At 40.1% G+C, this 27,738-nt stretch overlaps 1 protein-coding gene across 4 annotated transcripts in view; it reads right to left on the bottom strand.

Moving 5' to 3' along the window:
- The window catches only part of DYNC1I1 (dynein cytoplasmic 1 intermediate chain 1), a 283,160-nt gene that overhangs the window by 45,287 nt on the left and 210,135 nt on the right, over nucleotides 1-27,738 (bottom strand). For all 4 annotated transcript variants that reach the window (XM_047096199.1, XM_047096201.1, XM_047096200.1 and 1 more), the window contains 4 exons: nucleotides 26,457-26,603; nucleotides 22,181-22,294; nucleotides 19,466-19,599; nucleotides 15,857-16,001 (listed from right to left, as the gene is read on the bottom strand). In XM_047096199.1, coding sequence (XP_046952155.1) covers nucleotides 15,857-16,001; nucleotides 19,466-19,599; nucleotides 22,181-22,294; nucleotides 26,457-26,603 — 540 coding nt within the window. The remainder of the gene's footprint in view (nucleotides 1-15,856; nucleotides 16,002-19,465; nucleotides 19,600-22,180; nucleotides 22,295-26,456; nucleotides 26,604-27,738) is intronic.

Genomic DNA, 27,738 nt, shown 5'->3' with positions numbered 1-27,738 from the left:
ACGGGCTCCGGGTGAGAATTAGAAGCACCAGTGACACAAGTTTCTTGAAACTGGGAAAGATGAGGAAGAGAATATACCTTTGGCTCAAAAACATAAAAATAATTATAAGTTGATAAAAAGAAAAGCCCAATTGCAGATACACTGTAAGAATAAGTAGGGGCGCCTGGATGGCTCAGTCGGTTAAGCGCTGACTTGGGCTCAGGTCATGATCTCACAGTTTGTAGGTTCAAGTCCTGAATAGGACTCTGTGCTGACGGCTCAGAGCCTGGAGCCTGCTTCCTATCCTGTGTCTCCTCTTTCTGCCCCTCCCCCACTCACGCTCTGTCTGTCTCTCAAAAATAAAATAAACATTTAAAAAATTTTTTAAAAACAATGGAAGAACAAGTAAACATAAAGCTGGCAGAAAGTTCAGATGAGACAATTTTGCAGCAATCCATTCAAGATGGGGTCCCAGGGCAGCGTATTTACAAAAATACACCTAAAATTATGTGACAGCACTAGTACAATGCCAGTCATGTGGAAGTGTTCAGTTGAATGCAGCTTCTATTATTATGATTATTATCATCATTATAATCTTTATCATCATGATTGGGCTTCATCTGCATATTTACTTTATTTATTTATTTATTTACTTATTTATTTTTGAGAGAGAAAGAGCATGAGTGGGAGAGGGGCAGAGAGAGAGAGGGAGACAGAGCCTTCTGAAGCGGGCTCTGTGCTGACAGCAGACAGCCCGATATAAGGCTCGAACTCATGAACCGTGAGATCATGACCTGAGCCGAAGTTGGATGTTCAAGGAACTAAGCCACCCAGATGCCTATCATCTGCATATTTAAGTGTAGTGGTGAATTGGGAAGGAAGCCTCATGAAGGGTTGCAAAAGTAAACATTCTGGTCAATCAAGATGCTCCTATTGAATATGGTAGAATTGGAAGAGTGTTCATTAATGCTCCAATCAAGCACTGTTGGGATAGGAGGGGCTAATGGATGTGTGGAGGAGTTAAGGTGGAACCTACATATTGCTGGTAATCTGATGAAGCAGTCATCACATGTAGCACATTATGCTAATGTTGTGGGTCAGAGTCCTGAGGGGAAGGTGACATGTCTTCAGTGCTTAGTCTCATTCTACATGACATTATGCAACAGGCGATGAGGCCCCATTTACCATGAGTTATGGTTCTTATCATCTTCAGAGCAAAGTCTATACTCCAGCATGGCATCACAGACTGTCTTTCATCATCTGGTCCCTTTTTGTCCCCAGAGGCACCCTTTTATTATTCCCTTCTAGTCACCTTGCACCACTGCTCCAGCCCAACTAAACCAGTTTAATATCTAAATATCAACAAAAACTATATTTAGTAGTAATAACTATATTGCTACTTCTTTCATAGTACTTACTACTCTCTGCCTGGCATTGTTTTGAGAGCTTTATATAGACTTAACTCATTCAAGCTTCCCAAGTCCCCTATGAGACAGGCAGTATTGTAATTGCCATTGTATAGATGAATAAACAGCAGCACACAGAGGCAGAGTAACTTTCCTAAAGTCACACAAGTAGGGTGTCAATTATCCCATGCTTTGGTTTTTGGATATTCAATTCCTTTTACTTGAATGTCTTTCCCTGTTCTCCCTTGACCTAAATCCTTCAAACCTCAGTTTGGATATCACCTACTTTGAGAAGGTTCTTTAGCACATTTCCTTCTCTATCCTTTCCCCACCAGCTTCAGTTTGAGTTAGGAATTTTTCTTATAAGCCATGATTTAGAGAGAGTCGAGCCCCCTTTTTTCGGGGGAGGGGGAGTCATATTCCACAAAGGACAGACTTTCCCAGGGGTATCTTTAGAAAGCATTCCTGCATGCACCTGGGCACCTGCATGCACTAAAAGGGGATTGTCAGCCTGTTGAGGAACCTCTTCCCTTGCTCACTTGGGTAAATACCCTCTTGAGTGCAAGACATGGCTAAGGACACATATTCTGGTTGCCCAGCTCTTCAGATCATTCTCACAAATTAATTGGAATCCTACTCATCTACTTTGTAAGAAAAATATTTAAGAGGCCACTCTGCTCCTGGATGGTTGCCTTAGATTTTTTTCCCCCAAAATTATATTTCTTGAATATTTCCTAGTAGGATTTTTAAAGCGTAACCTCAGTTTTCTAATTATTATATTTCTAAATTATGACTATGAATTTTACTGCTCAAAACCACTGCTAACTAAATATTTGTTACAGTATGTCTTTAATATACATCTCTTAAAAACCCAGGGATTATTCATCCATGTATTAATCCAATGATTTATTAAGTGCTTACCAGGTGCCAAGCAGTATGCCAGGTACTGGGGATACAGACAAAATAATATGAGCCTACTGTCAGGGAGCTCATGGTCTTACAGGGAGAGGATAGAAATTCTCATACACCAAATGTGATTCAGTGACAAGACAAATCTATTTTTATTATTTCAATATGTGTAATAACATTTTGTGTATTTAACATTTATTATAATACATAATCATCTTTGGTGAATTCATTTTAAAGGGAAAAAACAATGTTTTTCTTTAAAAACAAAATTTTTCCAATTTCTTTTATTCATAAAAAATTGAAATTATCATTCCTTCCTAGTAGCTAAGATGGAAAAAAAAATCAGGTAAGATTGTCATCTTGTATTTAAACTCTGGCAGAGGATGTCATTGTGAAATAGGTAATATTTATTGATTTCACAGTAGTTGCTTGGCAATTGAAGATTATCTTTCTAATTTGTGCAAAGTCATCATCCTTCAGGCACTTGGAAAATCTGGTTCTTAGATACTCCGTTTCATTAAAAGATTAGAGAGAGGACTGAGATGTAGGTTAATTGTACAGTGTCAAGACACATTTGAGAGAAGTCCATGATTTCCATCAGTCAAATGTGTGACGTGAAAGGTTCTTGGATAACAGCATCCCAGGGTGCTGTCCAGAAGCCACATCCAATGCCAACACATGGGTTAAGTCAGACTGTATACCTGACCAGTCAACAGAAAAGAATTGAATTTTAGGCCCCAAAGTTTTAACACAGAAAGGATTCAGAAGCTATGATCCATACAAGCAGAAGAAATTCAAATTCTTTGAAGACTAAAGGAATAGACTGAGCTGGCCAATACACAAACAGTATCAAGAACCTAAATCCTTACGAAGCTGTACCAGCACCAAAATAAATATTAACTCAATATTTAATTGGAGCCCAATGAAACTTTCCAAACTGGATGCAATGATAAAAAGTCCAAAGACTCATAACTTGTCTAGCCACTAAGCTAAACTACAGTACAGGAAAAAAATTACCCAAAACCTCAGCAAACAGAAAAGCTGAGTGGAATAATGAATGTTTTAATCCAGCCAAGAGTTCATACTTCATTTCTAAGTATCAACTCCAGTATTTCTTGATGGATGGGAAATGTAATGGGCTAAGATATAGTAAAAGGTAAGAGTTGGTACTCAATTGAATTTATTCAGGCAATGCATTTCTTTTTATTATTTTTTAAAAGAATCATCAAAGATAGACTTTTAAGTATGCAGCTTTTTACTACTCTCTTAAAAACACCCTCACTGATATATTAAAGAAGGATGCTCCAAGGGACTATTCAACATTACTGAAACAGCAAAGTCATGAAAGGAAATGAAAATGGCAAAATGCCCACGGATCAGGCAAGAAGGAGGTCAGGGCAATTTTTGAAGGAGGAGGTTTAGTGGTGATTATGGAGATAAAGAGGTTGTAGGAGGTAAAACTGCAGTTTGGTGGGAAAAGGCAGAAGATAAACAGGATGGGAAAGAGGCAGCAAGGTCAAGAGTGGGTGTCTGTGCTTTGTTGTGTTTTCAAAAAGTTAGAGGGAAGGGCAAGTTGGGCATATGGGGAAGAGAGACAGATGATGCTTATTGTGGGACTTCACATGGGAAGATCTCCCACGAGAAACTTCCATGTGGACAGGTAGAGAATTCACACTCTCTAACTTCCATGCTCTACCTGCACACACCCAGGTAGGACACGTCTGATTGTTTGCTCCACCTATTGAGGTTCATTTGGACCCTCTCATATGCTGCCTCTATGATAACCAACCATAACAATACTATTTTTTTTAAGTTGATTTATTTATTTTGAGATAGAAAGAAAAAAATAGAGTGTAAATAGGGGAGGGACAGAGAAAGAAGGTGAGAGAGAATCCCAAGCAGGCTCTGCAATGACAGCGCAGAGCCCGTCTTGGGGCTCGATCCCAGGAGATCATGACCTGAGCCTAAATCAAGAGTTGGAAGCTTAACCGACTGAACCACTCAGGCATCCCAACAGCACTATTTTCTACACATGGTTATATTTTTACTCTTTATCCACTACGGCAAGGGTCATTCTTTCTTTCCCTTGCATGGAGTTAAAATACAGTATGTTGATAATCAAAGTGATGAACAAAGCTCTCTCACTATCAAAAATGGTTGTGCTACTATGCTTAAAAAAAAAAAAGTACACCATTAATTATTTTGCCTTAGTTTCTGACCAAAAAAAAAAAAAAAAGAAAAGAAAGAAAGAGCGAGCCTCTGTCACTACTTATTCTTTCTTACTAAGTTAACTCTGATAATGAAACCAGAAAGAATCGTGTTAAAATTTTAAGGTTCTGTAACACCGTTAGGTAGGTTAATTTTCCACCTACAGCCAATGCAGTTAGTTAGTGTTCACGGACTAAACCACTCTTTTGGGAACTGCTCAGAAGCCCAAATGCCCCCAAAATATACAGTATTATGTCTTTCCTTTAGCCTTTCTCAGTTCATAAATTCAACCTGTACGATCTTCATGGGAAATTTAAATGAAACCATATATAAAGTTCACAGTAATATTAATTTTTCAAATCACAAAGAGGATTGGCAATGACTAGCATTTTCTCCAAATAAGCTTTTCCATTAAACTACAGTATTTCTGAAATCCTATGTACAGAAATTTTATGTTTTGGTCTTGATCTTTGAAGTCATAGCTTCTCTCTGTCTAAAAATGTGTGAAGTGCTACTGTCTCTTTGGCAATCACATTACTTATGCAGAGTGAGTGGATATGGACTTTGCTGCAAGCCTCAAGATTGCATGCATTTTGCTCAGTGTGCTAATTGCAGTGTGACGTTCTCCCCTGGAATACAGATGTTCTGTCCTAATATTTTATATTTGTGTTAGAAATGTGAATTCTTGGTAGTAGAATATATGAAATGCATGTGTGGGGGTGCCTGGGTGGCTCAGTCGGTTAGGTGTCTGACTCTTGACTTTGGCTCAGGTCATGATTTTGCAGTTTTATGAGTTCAAGCCTCGTGTCAGGCTCTGCACCAGGAGCACAGAGCCTGCTTGGGATTCTCTCTCTCTCTCTCTCTCTCTCTCTCTCTCTCTCTCCCTCCCTCCCTCCCCAGCTCATTCTCTTTCTCTCTGTCAAATTAAATAAATAAACTTAAAAAAAGCTTTTTGGGGGGTTAACTTTGAGCTATGCTTATTTTTATACACAAAGTATTATATTGCAGATACTTTTAAAATTTCACTCCTGACTAGTTCAAAGTCTTATTTCTTAGCATCAACTCTTTCTACCATCTGAAGGATTCTTTTTTATGTTATTTAATTGGCAACTTGCTATGTTCTGAATGTTTGTGTTCTCTCCAAAATTCATATGTTGAAATCCTAATCTCCAATGTGATGGTATTAGAAGGTAGGGAACTTTGGGATATACTGAAGCCATAAGGGTGGTACCTCATGAGCAGGATTGGTGCCCTTATAAAAGAGACCCCACCGTGCTCCCTAGCCCCTCTGCCATTTGAGGATACACAAGGAAGTGCTGTCCATGAACCAGGAAGAGGGACTTCACTAGAACATGACCATGCTGGCATCTTGATCCGGGATTCCCAGCCTCCAGAACTGACTGAAATATATTCCTGTTGTTCAGAAACTGCCCAGCCTGGGTATTTGGTTATAGCTGTCCAAAAGGACTGGGACATAATTTTAAGTGTGAGGGGATCACTAACTTGATTATCAAGTGACCAAAACCTTCTTCACCTTTGTTTAAATGATCAAATGACTCCAAGTTGCACAATGAGTTTAAAATAAAGATTACCAAGTTAACCATTATTGTCAGAAGCATCCCAGAAATAATTACCCATCCGATTTTTGTCTCTGTTCTCCACCTATCTGAAAATTCTCATTGTCAATAAGAATGGAAAAAAAAAACCCTCAAAGCCTTGATATCCAGTATTTTCTTTCTTTTTTTTAATTTCCAGTATTTTCAGAACAGTGTTAATATTTTCACTTTGCCCTTTACATGAAGACTGAAAGTTTCAGTAAGTCTTGCAAAAGCGACTAGTAATTTTAGATGTTGCTACCATTTCCTTTAAATTTTACACATGTTTAGATTAAGAAGAGGAAAAGGACTCTAGCAGGTGTTGCCAAGAGTATAAAGTGTAACCATTGCTCCTAGGACATCATCACAAGAGGTTATGATTAATTTGGTGTTTCAAATATATTCATAGTACAAATCTCTGACCAGAACAAGTAGGGTGTTAATTGTACCAGGAAACCTGATTTGGGGAGTGGGACAATGATTTTCATTCTCCTCCCTGCCTCCTGAACTAGTGCCCCAGTTTCCTAACACAACCCTGAGGAGAAAGGACCCCTCAAAATAAATGAACTGTCCCACCAGCTCTGTAGGATGGGAATTTCAGACCGAAATTCACATTGGATTAGAGCATGGCTCTTCAAATTCTGGCAGCATGGGGATCGCTTGGAGGGTTATTAAAACACAGATTGCTGGCTCCTACTCTGCGTGTCTCTAGACATGCAGAATGTCTGGGGTGGGGGAGCATTAGACATCACCTATGAAATGCATCTTTGATATTTGGCCCCAGCTGGTCCTCAAATTGGTACCATTCAGACATCTTCTGGAGGCAGGGGGCTGTCCCTTCTCTTACATGACCTGCAGCTCCCCTCCTCTCCCTACCATATCCCACTTCCCATAGCCGTCAGTGGATGAGCATACCTCTGACCTCACCAGAGAACAGGGACCTTCTCTCTCTGCTCTGCCTTCCACTTGCATTCAGCTAAACCCATCCAATCTTTCTCCAGCCTTAGCAGTGTCCTGCCTCTACTCCCCTCCCCAACCCCACACTGGCACCTGATATCATCCTTCTCAATTTTCAGTCTACTCACTATCAATCTGCACTTTTCACTGGCTCCTCCATAAGATAAAAACAGAGAGGAAGACAACCATAAAAGACTGTTAATGATAGAGAACAAACTGAGGGTTGATGTGGGAGGGGGGAGGGGGCATGGGCTAGAGGGATGATGGGTATTAAGGAGGGCACTTGTTGGGATGAGCACTGGGTGATGAGTCACTAAATTCTACTCCTGAAATTGATACTACACTATATGTTAACTAACTTGAATTTAAATAAAATCTTGGGGGCACCTGGGTGGCTCAGTTGTTTAAGCATCTGACTTCGGCTCAAGTCATGATCTCAATTTGTGAGTTTGAGCCCCTCATCAGGCTCTCTGATGCTAGCATGGAGCCCCCTTCAGATCCTCTGTCCCCTCTCCCTCTGCGTGTCCCTTGCTAGTTCTCTCTCTCTCTCTCTCTCTGTCAGCATAAATAAATAAAATCTTGGGAGAAAAAAAAAGCATAATAACCAAGTCCTTCGTGGGCGTGGCTTTTCCTGCTAGCCACCACTCTGTCTCCTTCAGTTCTGGCCCCTAGTCTGAAAGAGTGATCTTTGTTTTCTTGTCTCCTGTCTGCTCTTCTTGTTCTGCAACCAACCTCAGTCTGTCTTGAGGTCAATGTCACCTTCTTCTTGTCTTTTCCATCCATGTATTCCTTCTCTTCCTGAAGCAGTTGTGGTTCCCACGTTGCACCCTCTCTTCTTCAATTGACATTTTCTTCTTAATTTTCTCTTGGAATCAATGACTGACTATAGGTTGATCACTGCCATATCTAGATTTTTTTAAAAACGTAAGCTCGGGGCGCCTGGGTGGCGCAGTCGGTTAAGCGTCCGACTTCAGCCAGGTCACGATCTCGCGCTCCGTGAGTTCGAGCCCCGCGTCGGGCTCTGGGCTGATGGCTCAGAGCCTGGAGCCTGTTTCCGGTTCTGTGTCTCCCTCTCTCTCTGCCCCTCCCCCGTTCATGCTCTGTCTCTCTCTGTCCCAAAAATAAATAAACGTTGAAAAAAAAAAATTAAAAAAAAAAAAAAACGTAAGCTCTATGCCTAATGTGGGTCTTGAACTCACAACCCTGAGATCAAAGCAGATTTTTACCTACACTCTTAACCCTGAGTTCCGGTATTTTCCATTATCTTTTAGGAATTTCCAGGTGCCTCAGCTGGAGCATGCCCCAGACTGCTAATTTTCTGCCCCCAGCGTAAGCCTGCTCTTCCTCTATTTTCTATCTCAGTCACTGGCACCATCAGTCTTTTACTCAGATGCCTAAGGCAGAAATATCAGAATCGTCATTGTCTCTGCTCTCAAATCCAGTCACTTGGTCACATCTGCTTGCTTCCTTCTCTTAGACTTGTGTTCTCCACAAACTCACCATTGCTGCCACTGCCAAAATTCTGACTTTCACCTGGATGGTCAAACTAGCCTTAAAACTGGATGTCCTGTCTCTGGGCTTAGCATGCTGGTGTGGAAAAGATCACAGCTTTGGGGGTCACACTCATTTGGGTTTGAATACCCCAGGCTCTCACTGAGCACACCAGGGATGTTATTTCAACTCTCTTATGTCTATTTCTTCTTCTACAAAATGGAGTAATGCAACTACTCATGAGTTTACTGTGAGGAATTAATGGACTATATATTGCATGTAGTATATTTAGCATAATGCCTGGCATACTGTATGACCTCAGTAAATGGTGGTCTTGCTCCACCACCCCCAGTCCCTGCAAATTCATCTTCCATAGAAAACTCCCTAGAATTAAGTTTTGATTAATTTGGTCCTAAAATGACTTGCCATAATTTATAAAATAAAAATAAATCTACACAACCAAGTATAGACCTATCTTTCCAGTTCATCGCATGTGTTTCCTGAGTGGATCCCTACCTTTTAACCATTCAGATGAAAATGGCTTCTTGTTGATTCAGCTGCTAGAATGCAGCCTTGTCCTCTGTTTGCCAGGTAAAGTGCCCCAACAAAGTTTCTGCTTCAATGTGAAGCCTCCCCTGACTGTGGTTTCATGATGAAATCCGGTGTGATGGGGAGGTGGAGGGTGGGCAATGCAATGTACTTTAATCCTTTCTTCTTGCTTTCTGTCCTCACTAGAATTTGCAAAAATTAGCATTCTGTTCAGAATTCCAGGCTCCTTTTTTTTTGTATCTCCCCTCCCTATTTTTGCTAAATTCTCATAGCATTGTCTAGAAATCTCTGTTAGTACTTGTTTTACCTGCACCAACCACTCAGTACTCTCCCCCTTTCTAGATGTTTCCACCATGCTCTCCATGTCTCCCATTCCATGATGAGCTCATTTGCCTCCATCTTCAGGCTTTTCATGGAAAGCTCCCTCTGCTTCCTGTCTCAGGGGAACCTCCCTCCCCTCTTCTCTCATAAGCTCACCACCGCCCCTGCTGTGTCCTCCAGGAGAAAGTGTTCATTACTAGATATTCTATTTCAGAAGAGGGAGAGGGTCAGCTTCTTATTTGCTCTCCAGGGTGTAGATGTCCTATAAAAAGTCCTGCTTCTTTTAAGCTCAGGCCATTCTCTGTATCATCCTTACCTTTTCTGATCTCTCTTCCTAATTCACTGGTGACTTTAGCATGGGGCTCGCTATGTACTTTTCTATCCCAGTCAGACCCCCTCAGCTCCAATGAACTTCACGTCTGCTTGACTTCAGTTACAATATGACCACACCCTGGAGCTATTGCTTTGTTTTGTTTTGTTTTTACCACTTGGAATTATTTCAGCCGTTCATTACTAAATCCAAACATCCCACTTTTTTTTTTTAAATTTTTTTTTTTCAACGTTTATTTATTTTTGGGACAGAGAGAGACAGAGCATGAACGGGGGAGGGGCAGAGAGAGGGAGACACAGAATTGGAAACAGGCTCCAGGCTCTGAGCCATCAGCCCAGAGCCCGACGCGGGGCTCGAACTCACGGACCGCGAGATCGTGACCTGGCTGAAGTCGGACGCTTAACCGACTGCGCCACCCAGGCGCCCCCAAACATCCCACTTTTTAACAATAATCTCTTATTTTACTAATTCTCTTACTCAATTCCTTCCTTCATACCTATTCTTTGATCTTCTAGGGGCTTCCGACCCCTTGCTCTTTTACCTTCTCCTGTTTTCATTTCCCTTCAGCTCCAGAGCATAGAATCCTTAGCCTCTAACATCACACATGCTCTTGTCCTTATTTCCAATCTCATGTTCTATTGTCTCGCCATCGCACTCTGGGAAAGCTTGGCTCTGGATCCATCTAAGTGTCCCCCTCATCCATATCCATATCTCTGCTGCTAATTTCTCTTGGAGGAAGTCGGCCCTGAAGATCGATGCCACTATAATTAGAATGACACCTCCCAGAGTCCATCTTTGCTTCCTTAATCAGCTCTTCCTCTTCTCTCCCATGGCCAGCTGCAACCTGCTCCCTTCAGCACCTTGGCTTCCCACTCAGCAGACTACCTCACATCCTGCTTCACTGAGAAAACCCAGGAGGGTTCCCTCTGCTTTCGTTCACCACACCTACCCACTTGCGTATTCATCCCCTTCCTTTCCTGTTCCTTTGTTACAACAGAAGACATGCCACTGCCCAAATATCAATATTACCCGTTGCCCATGCTATGCATCTCATTTACCCCAACACCTTCAGGGCCCTTTCTCTGTTTTACACTTGCAGATTTTCTACTCTTTTTCTTTGCTGGCTATTCTACAACAGCAACATCCTCAAGCGTCTCTGTGATCTTAAAAAAAAAAAAAGAATAGAAAAAAGGAAAACTCTCTCTCTACCTCCCATCTTCATCTCCTCATAGCCAAACTTCTCGAGTTTTCTTCAATGCTTCCTTCCTTCTCACTCACTCCTTAACTCCTTGTTATTCATGTACCATCCTCAACATGCCAGTGGAACTGTACTTGCCATGGGCACAGTGAGGCTGCCAAATACAATGGATGCATTTTAGTCTTGACGATACTTCCATGAAGTATTTGTTATTGTTGGTCATTCCCTTCTCTTTTATTTTATTATTTTTTTTTTACTATAGAAAATTTTAAATGCATTCAGAAATAGAAGAATATCAATATCCAGCTACAATACTTATCAATATAGCACAATTTTATTCATCTATATCCACATGCTCTCCCTTCCCAACTGATTATTTTGAAGCAAATTTCTTACACCATGTGATTTCTTTTGTAAGATTTCAGTGTGCATCTCTAAAAGGTAAAACCACTTAAGATGATCAAAATATAATTATCACATCTAAAAATAATAATCCATAAATATCATCAAATGTTATAGTCAATTTTCCCATTTTCCTGATAACCTTCCACTTTTTTCAAAGGGTTGCTTGTCTGGATCAAGATCTATGCAGGATTAGTATTTTAAGATTGGTTGAAATGTCTCAAGTATTGTTTGGTTCTATTTTGTTTTGATACATAGTTTCCACCTCCATTTCTTTTATTTTCTTTGAAAAAAAGGTTTTCAAAGAAAATGTTGCAGAAAGGAAATCAGCTGTGCCATAGATTTCTCCACAGCCTTGATTTGACTGATTCCATCTCTGTAGTATTATTTAGTATTTAGCTTATTTATCTCCAATTGCCTCTAAATTTAGAGATCTGGTGGATTGATAGGATTTGAATTTTATTTGGGGGACAAACCTACTTCAAAAGAAGTATTCTATACTTCCATAACTGTGAAAGTTGTTTCTATTTTTATAATGTTATCGGCAATAATCATTACCTAAATCATTAGAGGTTCCAGAGTGGTGATAAGCAAATCTTGTCTTCCTCTATTAGCTGGAATATTTCTAGAACATCCCTTTATCAATTATTTAGTAGCCCTGACATACAAATAATATAGAAAAGACAGAATAAATGTTTAAATCTTTCAGAATAAATAATTGATTCTTTAATTTCCAAAATATTGAATTTGTTTCCCTAAAATTCTCCAAATATGACTAATGAGGTTCTTTTCCCCTTTTTTCAGTATTATTATGAACTCATGAATCTATTACCCTTATTGATATTCTTTGGACAGCAGAAGCTTATTCAAATTGGCTGCTAAGACCTTTGACAAGAAACATGCAGTGTTTGGTAGCTTCCTTGATTTCTATTATGATGAAATATTCCAGCTTCATTTTATACATTTCCTGCTCCAGATCTAGAATCAGTAATTTCTTTTAGAATCTCTGGTTTCTTTTAGTGAAACTGGTATTTAGAGAGCACAATCTGGACACCAGGAGTCTCATTGCTATTGAATTGCTCATTGTTTCTGGACCTTTTTGGTAAATAGAGCTTTGAATATGTATTTTTTAGATTTAAAGGTTTTTTTTTTTTACCATTTATTTATTTTTGAGACAGAGAGAGAGCATGAACAGGGGAGGGTCAGAGAGAAAGAGGGAGACACAGAATCTGAAACAGGCTCCAGGCTCTGAGCTGTCAGCACAGAGCCTGACGCGGGGCTCGAACGCACAGACTGTGAGATCATGACCTGAGCTGAAGTCGGACGCTCAATCGACTGAGCCACCCAGGCGCCCCTGTATTTTTTAGATTTAAAGGTAACATACACCACAAGTTTTTACTGATGCATACAACCTGTATTCAGGATTACTACAGAGATTTTACTCAATTCATGCATTTGTATCTTCTTTCAACCCAGCTGATATCACTCTTCAATGACACAAATGCAGCCATTTCATTTATCTCATGATACAAATACAATGGTATGAGAGTAAAGTAACAATACAACCACCAGCAATGTGAGTATGAAAAGTAGTTAAAAATTTTCATCAAGTTCCTGTTATCTTTAAAATATATCCTTTTCGGGCTGTAGAGTCAAAATACAGGATTTTAAAGTCACTTCAAATCATTCCATACTATAAGGGTTTGCTTCCCATTTGAACCACAGTAAGGTTGATTCATTTCATGTTACTTCACATTTTTTAGGAACCACTTTTAAAATTTATTTCATTTGGTAATTATGGAAAATATTTACATCATTCCCAAACCAAAAGTACACAGTATTTAAAAAAAAAAAAGTATAGCTATTCTCTTTGTTTCTTTCGGCCTCCTGCCTCCCTGTAAGTAATAATTTTGTGTATATGTGTCTATCATTCCAACATCTTAAACATGAATAAATATTAAACAATGACAATGTACTACTATTTATACTTTTCTCCACCTTACTTTTCTCATTTAAAAATACATCCTAGGCACCACTCCATACTAGTGTGAAGAAACCTGCATTTCTTCCTCTCTTTGAATGGTTCTCTCTTGTGTGGATGTTCACTACTTTTGATTTGTCCTGAGCCCTACTGATGGACTCTTGGGTCCTTTCCAGTCTTTTGCTATTCAAAGTAGCCTTTCAATGAATCTCCTTCTGCAGATGTCTTTTCTTATTTTTGCTAGTATACCTTTGGCATAGATTCCTAGAAGCAGGAATTGCTCTAACAATGAGCAAATATGCATGGTGAATTATTTTTTATATATTACCAAATTCTTTTCTCCAGTGTTGTGCCATTTTCCATTTGCACCAGCAATGTATGAGAATGGCTGGTTCTTTCTGTCTTATCACAGATTATATTGCTTTTGAATTTTTGTCAGTATGATAGCTGAAAAGAAGTTTCTCAACTTGGTTTTAATTGAATTTCTCTTATAGGTGAGTTGTTTTTCTTACAGTTGAGGCCAATTATGTCCTCTTCTTCTCTATTCATACCCCCAAGTTATAATTTTTCCCCCTATTTCTTGGGTTGGTGCTCTTTTAAAAATTTTTCTTTTTTAACGTTCATTTATTTTTTGAGAGACAGAGCATGAGCAGGGGAGGGGCAGACAGAGAGGGAGTCACAGATTCGAAAGCAGGCTCCCGGCTCTGAGCTGTCAGCATAGAGCCCAGTGCGGGGCTCGAACTCATGAACTGCAAGATCATGACCTGAGGTGAAGTCAGATGTTTAACCGACTGAGCAACCCAGGTGCCCCAAGGGTTGGTGTTCTTTTAATCTTCTTTTCTAGTTCTTAAACAGTCCTGTTTTTCAGGATCTGCTCTTCACATTTATTTTTTTTAAGTTTATTTAAATGATTTACTTTGAGAGTAAAAGAGAGAGAGAGAGCATGAGCATGCAAGTGGGGGGAGAGGCGGAGACAGATAATCCCAAGAAGGCTCTGCACTGTCAGCATGGAGCCCTATGCTCCATGCCCTATGCAGGGCTCAAACCCACAAACCATGAGATCATGACCTGAGCCAAAGTCAAGAGTCAGATGCTTAACTGACTGAGTCACCCAGGCTCCCTGTTACTCTTAACATTTCTTTTAAAAAACACTCCTTGGGGGGCGCCTGGGTGGCTCAGTCGTTGGGCGGCCGACTTCGGCTCAGGTCATGGTCTCGCGGTCCGTGAGTTCGAGCCCCGCGTCCGGCTCTGTGCTGACAGCTCAGAGCCTGGAGCCTGTTTCAGATTCTGTGTCTCCCTCTCTCTGACCCTCCCCCGTTCATGCTCTGTCTCTCTCTGTCTCAAAAATAAATAAACGTTAAAAAAATTAAAAAAAAAACAAAAAACAAAAAAACACTCCTTGGACTATAATAATGATTGCTATTCTTTTTTTTTTTTAACGTTTATTTATTTTTGAAAGACAGAGAGTACACCTGCACAAGCAGAGGAGGGGCAGAGAGAGAGGGAGACAGAGGATCTGAAGTGGGCTCTCTGTCCCAATGCAGGGCTTGAACTCACAAACCCTGGAATCATGAACTGAGCCGGTCAGATGCCTAACTGATTGAGCCACCCAGGTGCTCTGTGATTGCTATTCTGACTGCTACTAAGTACGTACCCTCAGCCGAGAGGTCTCCCTCTGCTTCCGTCCCACATATCAAACCGTCTGATGGAGATCGTGAATCGTGCCACCCAGGCACCTTAAATTTAACCCGCACAATGCTCTTTGCTGACGCGCCCTTCCTCTAATGTCTCCATGCAGTGAATGCCTTGATAGATGAGCACAGATTGCTAGTTGCTCTAGCCATAACTTGCGTTTTTTCCTGATGACTCCCTCTCTCACCATCTTTGTATCAGATCAGTCACCAATTTCTGTTGCCTGTACCTTATAAACAGTTCTCGAATCCATCTGTTTCCTTCCACCCCAAACTACTGGTTTATGCTGCTTTCATTTATTCCCTGGACTACTGCGCCATTCTTTTAGATGGTCATTCCTTTCTTGGCTCTCAAACATGGTCAGAATTGCCTTTGAAAGCACAACTAATACAGTGCCATTTGCCAGCTTAAAAGCCACCAAGGGCTCAAAAAACAAACAAACAAAAAACCCAAACCCCCAAACCAAAACACCAAGTCTCAAGTCATATTTCCATAAGTACATATGCATGTAAGTCAGTGCTTACAGAATCCACACTAAACTGCTAAAAGAGGGTCACCTCTGGGGAGAGGGCTCAGATGGTAGCACGGGAGGGGATGTTGTGGGCAGGATTAGTGTTAGTAAAGAAGGACTTCCATTTTATTATTATTTGGACTGTTGGGATTTTTCCCATTTAGAATGCTTTCAAGTATTACTTATATATTTTAAAATAAATAAAACGGATGGAGAAACTGAGCTTTTAGCTCTGAGGCAGACTGCGCTCACCAGCAGGCTGTGAACAATAAAATTGTCCTCTTTGCCTATGTGTTACCTGAGATCTTAAATCAGGGTATTCTTACCTTTGTGGTCCACAGTTTGACGGTCCAGTCAAATGATGACGTGACAAACAGGTGTGAAAAGTCAATTGGGCCCACAGCCATGTGGCAGTTAATTCCAGTCACTGGCCCTTGGTGACCTTCAAAGACCTCACCAATACCTGCTTTGCTGCACGAAGACCACACATGAATAGAATTTCAGTGACCTCTGCAAAGCAGCGATTAGTTAAAAAAAAAACAACAAACCAAACTTGTCTCTGCATGATTACTTCTCTGTAATTTAGAAGAACAACCATAAACCACCAAAAATGAAACCACTTTCACAGTTATCTTGAGAGAAGTAAAATTCTAGACTACTTTTAATGATTAAAAAATAATATGGAGCAATATAATCTTTTTAACCTTCACAATTTAGTATCAAATTTTGGCATTTAAAATTCCTTTTTTAGAAGTTTCTCAAATCCTATCATCGTTGGTATAGCACATCAATGGAAAACATACATACTTTTTTATCTCAGAAGCTTTCATATTTATTTAATAAGACTCTTATGATGACATTGGGCACACATTCCATTTTAACTCCTTTGGGAACCCCATTGGCTACAAAACTCCACATATCCTTGTATACTTGCATTTATCCTTTCAAGGGAATTTCTGAAATAAAGTTGACTATCTGAAAAGGTGCTATTTTGTGGAACCCCTTGCCCACCACAATATGATATGCAGAACTTCAATGTGATACTTAGAAAATAATGTTTTTGCTAAAAGAAGTTTTCAAGTCTATGAAATATAACTTCTATAAGGGCTGGTGCCTGTTTTTTCTTGTTGCCAAGTGTTTGGCATATAGTATGTGCTCAATAAATATTTGTTGAAAGAAACCATAAAGGAAAATAGACAAACATAGGCCTTCCCTCCCCACCCACCAAAAAAAAAAAGAAGCACACTTGAGAAGTAGTGATACACATTTTGAAAGTTATCCGAGGACATATGTCGCTTATTTAACTAAGCTCGGATTATTTCCAGCCCTGTTATCACACAGTAGTCTGCACATAATCATACCCACTTAAAAAATATACCAGAAATTCTGGATTTTAAAAATCCATGTGCATGAGGTTATAAATATGACAAATACTTAGGGATTGTGGAATCTAAATATTATGTCAAGAAGAGCGAAATGAATTAAGTTATTAAAACATTTGCGTTTCTGGAGCACCAATAAATGTCAGTGTGCTCGGCAAAATCTGAAATCAGGAGAAAATGCTACAGTGCATGTTCCATGTAACAGGCACTCAAAAATTATTCCCAGTGAAACTGCTAACAGCAGTTCCACACGTGATCATTTAAACTGTTCTAAAGAACACGAGGAACTGATCTTTGAAGTGGCCCCTGGTGAGACTCCACTTGCTCTTAACAGCATCCTGAAAGAGTTTATAGGGTGCAAAATGAGGACCTTATTTAATTTATGGAAGTGGATTTTCACCTTCTCTATGTTAGTTGAAAAATAGAAATCTCCCACCACTCCCCCGTAGCCCTATGTGACCCATTTAAAATTACTAAGCCAAATTCTTGCTATGTTACAACTTTATTAAGATCTGTATTTTATATTTCAGATGGATGGACCAATGTAAGAAGCAAAATCAAGCTCGTTGTAAAAAGATTTGTGGTTTTTACCTTGGGTACCCTTCTTTGGAACCATAGTGCATATTCTGATTGTGCTTAAAAAGGACAATAGCCACAGAGCAAAAATGTTCATCATGTAAAACAGTATTCACATTAGAGAAACTAAAAAATAAAAAAAAAAAAACCCTGAAGGTTATCAATGAACATGTTCTGTAGCCTTCAGATAATTAAGGTCCTGAATTACGCCACCAGAACCTATATGCCTGTTGATTCTAATAAATGTGTAGATAGACCTGTGACTCCATAGTTGGTCCACAGCACTCTCTGTGCCTCTCTCATGCCACATATGACATTCTACCTGTATGGCAGATATTTGTGCATTTATCTTTCCCACTATCATCACTTTCTTGAAGGCAGAAACCAGGTTTAAATAATGTCTGCATGCCTGGAAGCATCGAGCGATGCGCTTTGTTCAAAGTAGGTGTGCTGCGAATGTTTGCATGAATGAACAATTTTATCAGATCTTTTTATGCTCTCATAAAACTTTAATGCATGGTTTTCGTCAGTTTTATGGGCATGGAACCATGAGGCATATCTTCCTACTCATCTTTAAATCATGTGAGCAGGGGAAATACTGCTTGTTGCTATGTGTAGAACAGTAGGAGCGCCACAGCTCATATTGTGTGAATGGAAGAATCACATCACTTATCGCTTCTACAAATCACAAAAACACAGGAGTATAAACTTGGAACAATTTCTGATTTCTCATTAAATCTAAATAGCCTGGGCTGAGTAGAAGAGATGAAAAATCAATTGAATTAGAACTCCTAAAGTGAAAGAAAATTAAGCACCAGGGCGAACACAGCGAACCTTTCAAGAGATGGTGAAGCCACTCATTAAGCCTTGCATGCAATTTTACAATAATTCTAATTATTGGATTCTACTTCATCCTGATGGTTTTCCAGGGGCATTTGCCGATCTCTCAACCAAGGCCGAATTCTTATCACTTACAAACTTCATGGTGACTTGTATCTCGTACCATTCCAGCCTCCCTGAAGGGGAGGAAGAGCCCCAAGGCATTTCTCTATATTATTTGGGGACTGTCATTTCTCTATGCTCCATATAGATTTTTAGCTCCTCACATACCATGTGTCAGGCCCCGGGCAGAAAATCAATGGTGAAATGGAAAGAGTTTAGTAAGAGAAAAATGGCAAATGAATGAATAGTTGAAATAAAATGCAATTAATGGATTGTAGAAGCAGGTATAAAAATATACAAAATAGCAAACCTATCTTACAGCCCTTGGTCCCATCTCATTTATTCTACTTAAATGTTCTCTATAGTATTATCATCTTAAGCCACATATTTCCTTGTGTATTAGTTTCTTGTCTTTCACCCTCAATCAGAATATGATCTCCACTTCTGTTTCTTTCCTTACCGCATCCTCATGATGTAAACGTGCTGGGCACATGGAAGGTTCTTAGTAAGAATTCCTTGAGGACATGAGTGAATGAAAGGAATGAAAATTCTGTGAAGCCGTAAAGGAGGAAGTGGTTTTGTCTGCTTAAGAGAGTCAGGAGAGGCTTCAGTGTGGAAGGACCTCTGCTCTGGCTCTTGAAGTCCAAGGAGTTAATCAGGCCAAAAAGAGAGAAGTGCCAGACCTGACGGAAGAAATGGAGTGTGGGGACATACGGAGGTGTGTGGGATAAGCAATATTTGGGGGCTGTCATCCCTGGTGTGTGCGTGGCTGGTGCCTGAAGGCTGAGGCTTGCAAGGGTCTTACATGATATGCTAAGAAGCTTGGACCTTTTTCCTCAAGGCCTGTGAACCATCCAAGGCTCACTGTGGTTAATGATCAGAGCAGATGGATGCCATAAGGTAATAGAAACTTGAGGTGTGCTTTGTATGCCTGCAGATATCGCCTTTCTCAACGCAAGGTGGTTATAATCCAGAATGCGATAACAGACTTTCGGAAATGAGAAACACGTCATCAGTAAGAAAACACAAAATCACCTTCCATGACGGCAGGCTGTGTAGACCGTACCCTCCTCACTGCCAACCACGAAGTTATTGACGTCTCCCGTCGGGAAAGCCATTCCGGTAACAGCCACAGGCTTGGACTTATTGTACACCAGCTCCATGCTCTCCTACCAAAACACGGCGTGGTTATATTCCTTCTGTCAACTCCTTGCCATGCCAAAGACAGCATGGAAAAATCATTTGGCTAAGTCGTCTGTTTGCTTTTCACACAGCGTTACAAAAGACCCTGGCTGTGCCAGAAACCACGCTTTACTGCCCCTGACATTCATGCTTCTGTGTATCTCTGGTTTCAGGCCGGCTGGATCTCATCAGCGTGTGCTGCTGCTTCTTAAGTCAGGCAGAGATGACAGGTGAGAATTTCAAAACTAATGGTGCAGAAACTAAAGATAATACTGTAATGGTTACACTTGTCAGCCCCAGGCTTTAATAAAACACACAATACCCTTGTATTTACAAACATTTTCAAAATCAATTGTTCGTGAGAATACACGTGTATTAATATCAGATGTACTAAGCATATTGTCAAAGCAGGAGTGTGTGTCCTCCATGGACTAAAACCAGAAAGTTGTCACTCAAGTCATAAAAAACAGATTTCAAAGGGGACACGATTTCATGAAGGGCAACCGTTGGGTGTATAGGCTATATGCCTACAGAGGACGGTATTTAAATAAGTCTTATTTATTTATTTATTATTTTATTTGTTATTTATTTATTTATTATTTATTTATTTATTTGTTATTTATTATTTATTATTATTATTTGTTATTTTATTTATTTAAAATAACAAAGGAAAGCCTTTATTTTATTTAAGATTATTTTCAAAATCAGGAATCCATGTATCTTAAGAGACATTCTGCTGAATGAAGTTTAATGATAGTGAAGAGTAATTAAGTGTAACCAACATCCCTAAATGTTTCTGGCTATTTACATCAAAACAGCCTACTTTGTGTACCTGAAGTAATTTTAAAAACTCATTCTAGGGGATCATGCCATTATAGTTGCTAAGGAGTTTAGTCTTTTTGTGCAAACGAATAAGCCAGGTCGTCTTAGCCAAGGAGTCCAGAAATTGGCTGCGTGTGCTAACAGTCTGGGTAGATGGTGTGGTCATGTGACATACTCGCAGTACATGAGATCCACACACATAGTGAGCACATCAGGGAGGGGGCATTATGACAATACAGAAAACGGAACCATCCAGTGGTCTGCTCCATTGCTAAAATTAGCAGCAGGAAAGGTACGGTCTCTCGGTCACCCACTTGGAACACAGAGGGACCCGGGTGACGACTGGATGCTGTCTGCTTGCCATCCATGGATATACCATGAAGCTTTCAATCTCTGTACCAGGACAGGAGTCTGTAGGCATGCTAAAATTAATAAGAACCATCTTGTATCCCCTGTACGACTGGTTTTAACTTAAACAAGTACACATTTAATCAGCCAAATGGGCAATTAAAAATTCCTAACTAGAGGGTTCACTCTTATATCTGTTTGTAATCTCCATGCTTTTAAAAGCAGAGAACATATTGCTGAGAATTTTAAGACAAAGCTATAAAATACCCACACACAACTCCCAACTTGTATAATGGTAATGCTTAGTCAGAATAGATGAACTTAAATAGTAAGGAGCCTATTAGCTCTCTCTCCCCCCACCCCAAATTATAAAAAGAATTTACTTAGTCTTAATATTCTCCACATCTGTATTTTTGGAGACTTATAGGAGGTTGTTTATGGTTTCCACATTTCCTTATGTGTCTTGAAACTCCAATGTCTTTGAAAATTGGGAGGCAGACATTCTAGGGTCATTATTCCAGGAAAGGGAATAGGAATGTTAAAATTTCGAATTATCTCCTAGATATGTTTATAATTTTCCTGATGTTTCCTCACATTTTTGTCAAAGTCTCTAACAGTAAACTCCTCTCTGTGTTTTTAGTTGGAGGACAATGAACTATGTTTTTTCCCATAAAGAAATGTGGACAGAGTGTGTCTATGCATGTGTGTATGTGTGCATGCATGCATCTTGAATACATAGATATATTCTGCAAGTTGCATTTCGATGGCTCCCTGCAGTGGTCTCTTACCCTTGTGCTTATTTGTTTGGTTTCCATTACTGTAATCAGTAGTGGTTTGGACATTTTGGAACATTTTCATTTTCAACTTCTCATTTGTTGAGCAAGGAATGGCAGGAGCCATCCTAACAAACATTCCAGAGGAGAAAACAGATGGTTGGACAAATTCTTCATACACACAGGCATCTGTCTAGGCTAAGGATGCAAGCAAGGGCTTGGGTTTCTGTTTTGTGGGGATACCTTTCCTTCAAGGCAAGTGCCCTTAAGGGATTGCTCTGTTGAGCTCCAACTTCGTTTGCGTTTGTTTAACAATGCTTTAGGGTAAGTACAATTCATACCACAGGCAACTTCTATAATTACTATGCTTTAAAATGGATTATTTCATTTTCACTTGAAACTGACCTAAGGATTAACGTATTACAATAATTACATGATTTGTGGTAAAGGAAATGGGTTTTGGCTTCGGGAGGAGACTGCTGAAAGCAGGCCCCACTCTTTCAAGTGCATCCATTGGTTTTAGCTCCCATAGGATGTGAGGGTTTGGCTTTTAGGAACTATGTTCCATTAGGCAAGTATCTCTTTTAGCCAGGATGCTCTTATGTGTAGGGGAAAACAAACCCACCTGTGGAGTTGAGAGCATGTCCAGGCTCCAGGAACACATTTTACCATCGGTAGAGACAGTGATGAGGTTATGAGCATTCTGGGTCCCAACAACATTTACACAGTACACGGGATGCTGCAAAAACATGAACATGGAGGATTAGATGCCAATCCAGGAGGAAATGCTTACGCTGAAGTGTCAAACACATTACTCTAAAACAAGGATTAAAGGGTGACATAAGCCTACAATAATACAAGCCTCAGGTCATTTGCCACTTTTGATTTGAACCTGATTTCGTTCTAAAAGCTCTGGCATCAACATGTAGTAGTGGAAATACTTACCAAGCTTCACCTTGCTCAGTCAGAGGCGGTCCAACAGAGCCGAAGGAAGCTGCAGCCAATGATGACTGATGGGGCAGAAGCAGCACATAGTTTGGCTTCTAAGCTCACCATGAGTGATGAAAACAGACAGCTTTCAAAAGAGTGGAACTATTGACTTTTGGAAGGAATATGTGTTACTAAATCTGGAGTTTAATGCATTCTAGTCACCGTGCCAAACATTTGTTAACATTCTTTATAAAAAGTGGTTAATATTCATCAGCCTCTTTAATTTGAGGGGGAGATATTGGTAGCGGGACTTACTGGCACAGTGCACCTCGTGATAAAATTAGGTTCTTTTATGTTACTGCAAAATCTAGGATAATGATAGATTTATTTTTCAAAATATCATCTGGGCTACTACGGAGGCTTCGATTTGGCCAGGGCCTTGATAAAAGTCACTTATACATCCCGGGAATCATAAGCAAGATGCTCTTACCTCCTGTCATAACTCTAGCAGGCAATCCCCACTCTGTAGAATCCTAAATGGTAAGCTAAAATCATTTGCAGCTGCACATTAAATACTAAATGGAAGGTTAGCATAAGCAGAACCTAGCAGTAATGTGGGTTAGATTTCAGGCAGTTTAGCCATCACGGGCCAAACCACAACTTAGTTGGTGCCTCTCTGTGCAAATAGCTGACAGCCTAAGTCTTACTCTTGATGAGTTACTGTCCATAATACCTAGCCACAATGACAATGAAACAATCTTTAATATTGGAAAGTTGATATTATATACAGGATGGTTCCCAAACTATTATTATCATATAAACTCCTGGTCAGAAGGAGTCATAATAATCATCGAGGACAGCTACTCATTTGTCTCCACCAAGAGGTGGATCCAAACTCTTCTGAAACACCTTTCTCAAGGGTAACCAGTTTTTTGCCCTGATTCCTGGGGAGTTCTTCTTTCCACCACTGGGGATAAAGAAAGCTCAAGGAGATACTTCAGTTCAGTGCCCTCTGGGATCCTACAGATCAAGTCCAAACAATATTTATAGACTGTTGTTTTCTCACCCCTCCCTTGCTAGTCTTATCTAACTCAGACTAATCATCGCCAATTCCTCCAATGGTTCTCGAGTACCTGGCTTTCAGGCTTTCAGTTCCCTCCTCATCCTGGTCACTCTCTTTTGAATATGTTATATTTTGTCTGAGCTCCTCTTACAGTGAAGTTATGAGAAAGAAACACAAATGTCGACCTATATTCTGGCCAAGAGAATATAGAAATCTAGGGAGTGTTGAATTGTCACCTCTCATATGATCAAAAGTACACCAGTGGTATTGTATGCTAAGATTACATTTGCTTTTTTGGCAACTGTGTCATCCTCTCTTTTACCCATGCTGATGGGCATCCAACTAAATAAACCCCTAGGTCTTATCCACACCATATTCCTGCAGAAATTTTCAATCAGCCTTGGTGGATGTGGACAGTGGTGAGTACAGCAGGGATCTGAAACTCAATGGTATCTTGATCAGGTCTCTAAATTTCAAGAGGACCGACTGGTTGTGGGACTGTGGACAAGGGTTTTTCCCAAGCCTCTGGTGTGTGCAAAACCTGCCGCGGTGAGCGTTCAAACTCAAAGCCCAAGTCACACAGCATTCAAATCAACTAGGAGAATGGAGGAAACAAATTCTTACCTAAAAACAGCAGACAGAAGAATGGAAGGGGAGGTCCAAACACTGTTATGAATCTGAAATCCACCTAGTGTTTTTCAGCAAGAGTCCAATGGGGTTTCTTTGTTAACCACCAAGCATCAACGCAAAGCACTAAAATCCTAGTGGACTGGGACTCCTAAGGGTGCGTATAGAAGGGAAAGGAAAGCATCTAGAAGAATGTATAGAGCCAACTGCCTGGAGTAAGAATGTGCATGGTAGCCCCTCCCTGGCTTTAATCAGTACTACTGGCCTGTGCTTTCATGAGTAATAAAACTTGGCTTAAAAGAAAAGAGAGAGATGTAAAGAAACCAGAAGTAGACACGTGGGTATGCCTACACACACACACACACACACACACACACACACAACTCTATTTAATGGAAAGAAAAAAACTCAATGCTACAGCTCATTTTTCCAGTATAGATGCCAGATTGTTTTTATTTATTTAAGGAATAAACTTACTGTGTGGCAGAAGGGTTTTGCTTTAATTAGGATTTCCTGTTGTTCCAAATGCATATGTGTGGTGGGTGTGAAAGGAAATTAGTAATCTGTGGCAGGCCTCTTTTTCCTTAACCACTTTTGATCCTGGTACCAATCAGCCAGGCATTAGTGGAAGTTGAAAGGCAGTCACAAAATTAACTGTGCCCTTTTAGCTACGGATTCAACAAGATGCAGCAAAAGAGAAAAAAAAGAGTTTTCTTTTCAAGCAGAAATATGTTACTGTTTGATAATAATAGTATTTAAATTTTTTTAAATGTTTACTTATTTTGGGGGAAAGAGAGAGAGAGCAAGAGAGAGAGCTCTCACAAGTGGGGAAGGGTCAGAGAAACAGGGAGAGAGAGAATCTCAAGGAGGCTCCGTGCTGTCAGCGCACAGCCCAATGCCAGGCTCCATCTCACGAACAGTGAGATCATGATCTGAGCTGAAACCAAGAGTCGGACGCTTAACCGATTGAGCCAACCAGGTGCCCGATAATAATCGTATTTTAGCTGTGATGATCATATCCTAAGTTACTTGAAAAAGAAAGCTTAACTCTTTGGAAGAGCTCCTGGATTTGGATTTTCCCCAAAAGCTTATTGCTCTAACATTTGGATTTATAATATTTGGAATTTCACAAGATAGGCTCATAAACACACCAGATATGCACATACAGCCCGGAAGAGGATTCATGCTACTTGAGCAAACACCTGCATCAAGCCGTCTTCTCCTGGGTCACAATTTTCTGTTATTAGTTTGGAGAAATGGGGTAGGCAAGAGCAATTTTCCAAGATTCCCAAGAACTAGTTTCACCTGCATGTGTCTCAGGCCCAAGTCAATCAGAATTAGGGCTGACTTGGTATTTGTCACTTCCCATTGTCAATCTTACAAGAATGGAAGAATTTTCCTCTCCACGGTCTTAGCTAAAGCAGCTCCAGTCCTTTTTTAAAGCTAGAATGGTTTTGAGACCAGCTGATGAAACAAATGAGGCGACCACATTAAGGAAATTGAAACAATAGTAGAGCTGTATTTTTGGGCATAATTTGGGCATTTCAGAGAAAGAACATCAGTTACTCTGAATGTCAAGGTAGCAAGGATTGATGGAGACATGCCTGTCTTCTCATTCCTCCTAACAACTGCTAAACACACCTGTCATTCTCTTAAAGGAAATGACAGAGTAGTTGTCTTATGAACACTATACTGAACCTCTTCTGCTAAATTGTGGGTAATGGTTTTGAGATGTTGACTTTTAACCCGAGGGATTATATTGTCACTGTAGACTTTACCGTTGAAACTTACAACCATGCATTCCAGAATTTAAAGTCATAGCACTCCCTCAAATCACAAATGGAAAAGGACTGTTGGCAAAAGTCCCGTATACCATCTCTCGACATGAAATGCTTACTCCTCAGGGCCCATTTGAAAATACAAGTTTCCATGTTATACTGTTAACGTGAAGGGTTACTTTACAGCAATTTCACCGATGCCTCTTCCAAAGTTTCTCCCTGTGTCTTTTTCAGTTTTAATCCATCCTCACCTCACCGATGGTCTTTGGATCCAAAGAGATCCTTTAGATGTGTGGAAACTTGTAGACCATTAAGAGATTTTTTTTTCCAAATTCAGTGCTTCCTTCGCCTACTTTTCACACTGCTTTATTGGTCAGTCAGGTTACGGTCACTATAAATTACATACATTCCGGCTTGGAGTTACTGACTGCATCCGTACTTCCATCAGTCATCCCCTTACAGGGCTTGGGTGGCTGACAGGGAAGTGACAAAAGCTGACTTACGGTGTGTGCAGCAGCTGACAAGGGTGTCCTCTGCACTGGTGTCCTTCGATGACTGCGATTATCCCACAGGACAATCTGGCCCGAGTAAGTCCCACCAACCACCAAGTTGGGATGGAAACGAGCGAAGCACACTGACATCACAGAGGACTGGGAGGAGAAAGGGGGAGAAACGTGTACTGTGAAATGGTTGGAGAAGGCTTGTTTCTTCCTGAAGAGAAAACAGTTCATCACATCAACTCAACACATCCTGGAAAACAAAAAGCAGTTGTTAAATGCAAAATTAGTAGACCGTTTTGTACCTAAATGCAGACTTTTTTCTTGAGAAGGTTGGTCAACGGTTACCCCTTGAAACTTGAAATTTGATGTCCTGGCCATGTCCTCAAATAGGCATAAAACCTATCTTATGTGCATCTTTGTTTTGTGGTATGTAAAGCTTGGTTTGTGGACACTTCCCATTTATCAATAAAATTGCATCAGAACAAATATTAATTCTCCACTAAAATCTTTACAAAGTAATTCTTTACTCTGAGGGCATGGCTACATGAAATTATACTATATACAGTGTTGGCAAAGCCTCAAGGACTTTGAGACGTGGTGCTTTTTTGGGATTTTTGTTTTTGGCTTAATGTAGACTTCGAGGAAGTATACTGACCTCAGACTGATCAACTGGTTCCTCCCTAAATTCCCTCACCTCCCATGGGCAGTCTCCTGACCTTAATCCTGCCCACTTCAGACAATTCTTAATGTTATTCTTTGCCCTATTTTAACAAAGTCAGGAGTGGATTTCAGTCCAACTCTACCAGGGCCTGTCATAGCATCACGAATGTGGTTTTTGAAATTCCACAAAAGACTACTGGACACTACATTATATAGGAAATTACTTAGGACCAGGATACACTTAAAATCAGGTTAAGTTGGCTGTTTCACATTTGTTAAAAAGTCCATTTTTATTCCCATAGAGCTTTCATGTTTGCATTTATTTATATGTGGAAGCAATTATTTTTAAGAAATGCATTTCATCCTTCCAATTAAGTTCAATGAATGACCTTGTGTATAAGAAAGGCACTGTACCAGGCATAATGGGAATACAAAGGTAGTCATTGCCCTCAATAAACTTGCGCTCTGATAAAGGAAACTAAAAAGCATGCATGCTGATGACCAAAACTGCATTTGCTGCTAGTTCATACGTGCTAGTCCAAGCCTTCATATGAAATAGAAAAGGGTGCCTCTTTGCATAGACATAGTCACGTGGGAGAGGTGCCTGCCATGGCTAGTGGAGAGT

The sequence above is a fragment of the Lynx rufus genome, unplaced genomic scaffold (genome assembly GCF_022079265.1).
Source record: "Lynx rufus isolate CCGP_SWC_20201006 ecotype Redwood Valley unplaced genomic scaffold, mLynRuf1.p SCAF_4, whole genome shotgun sequence".
NCBI lineage: Eukaryota > Metazoa > Chordata > Mammalia > Carnivora > Felidae > Lynx > Lynx rufus.
Note: the sequence above shows the minus strand (reverse complement) of the source record. Positions and strands in the feature narration are given on the sequence as shown.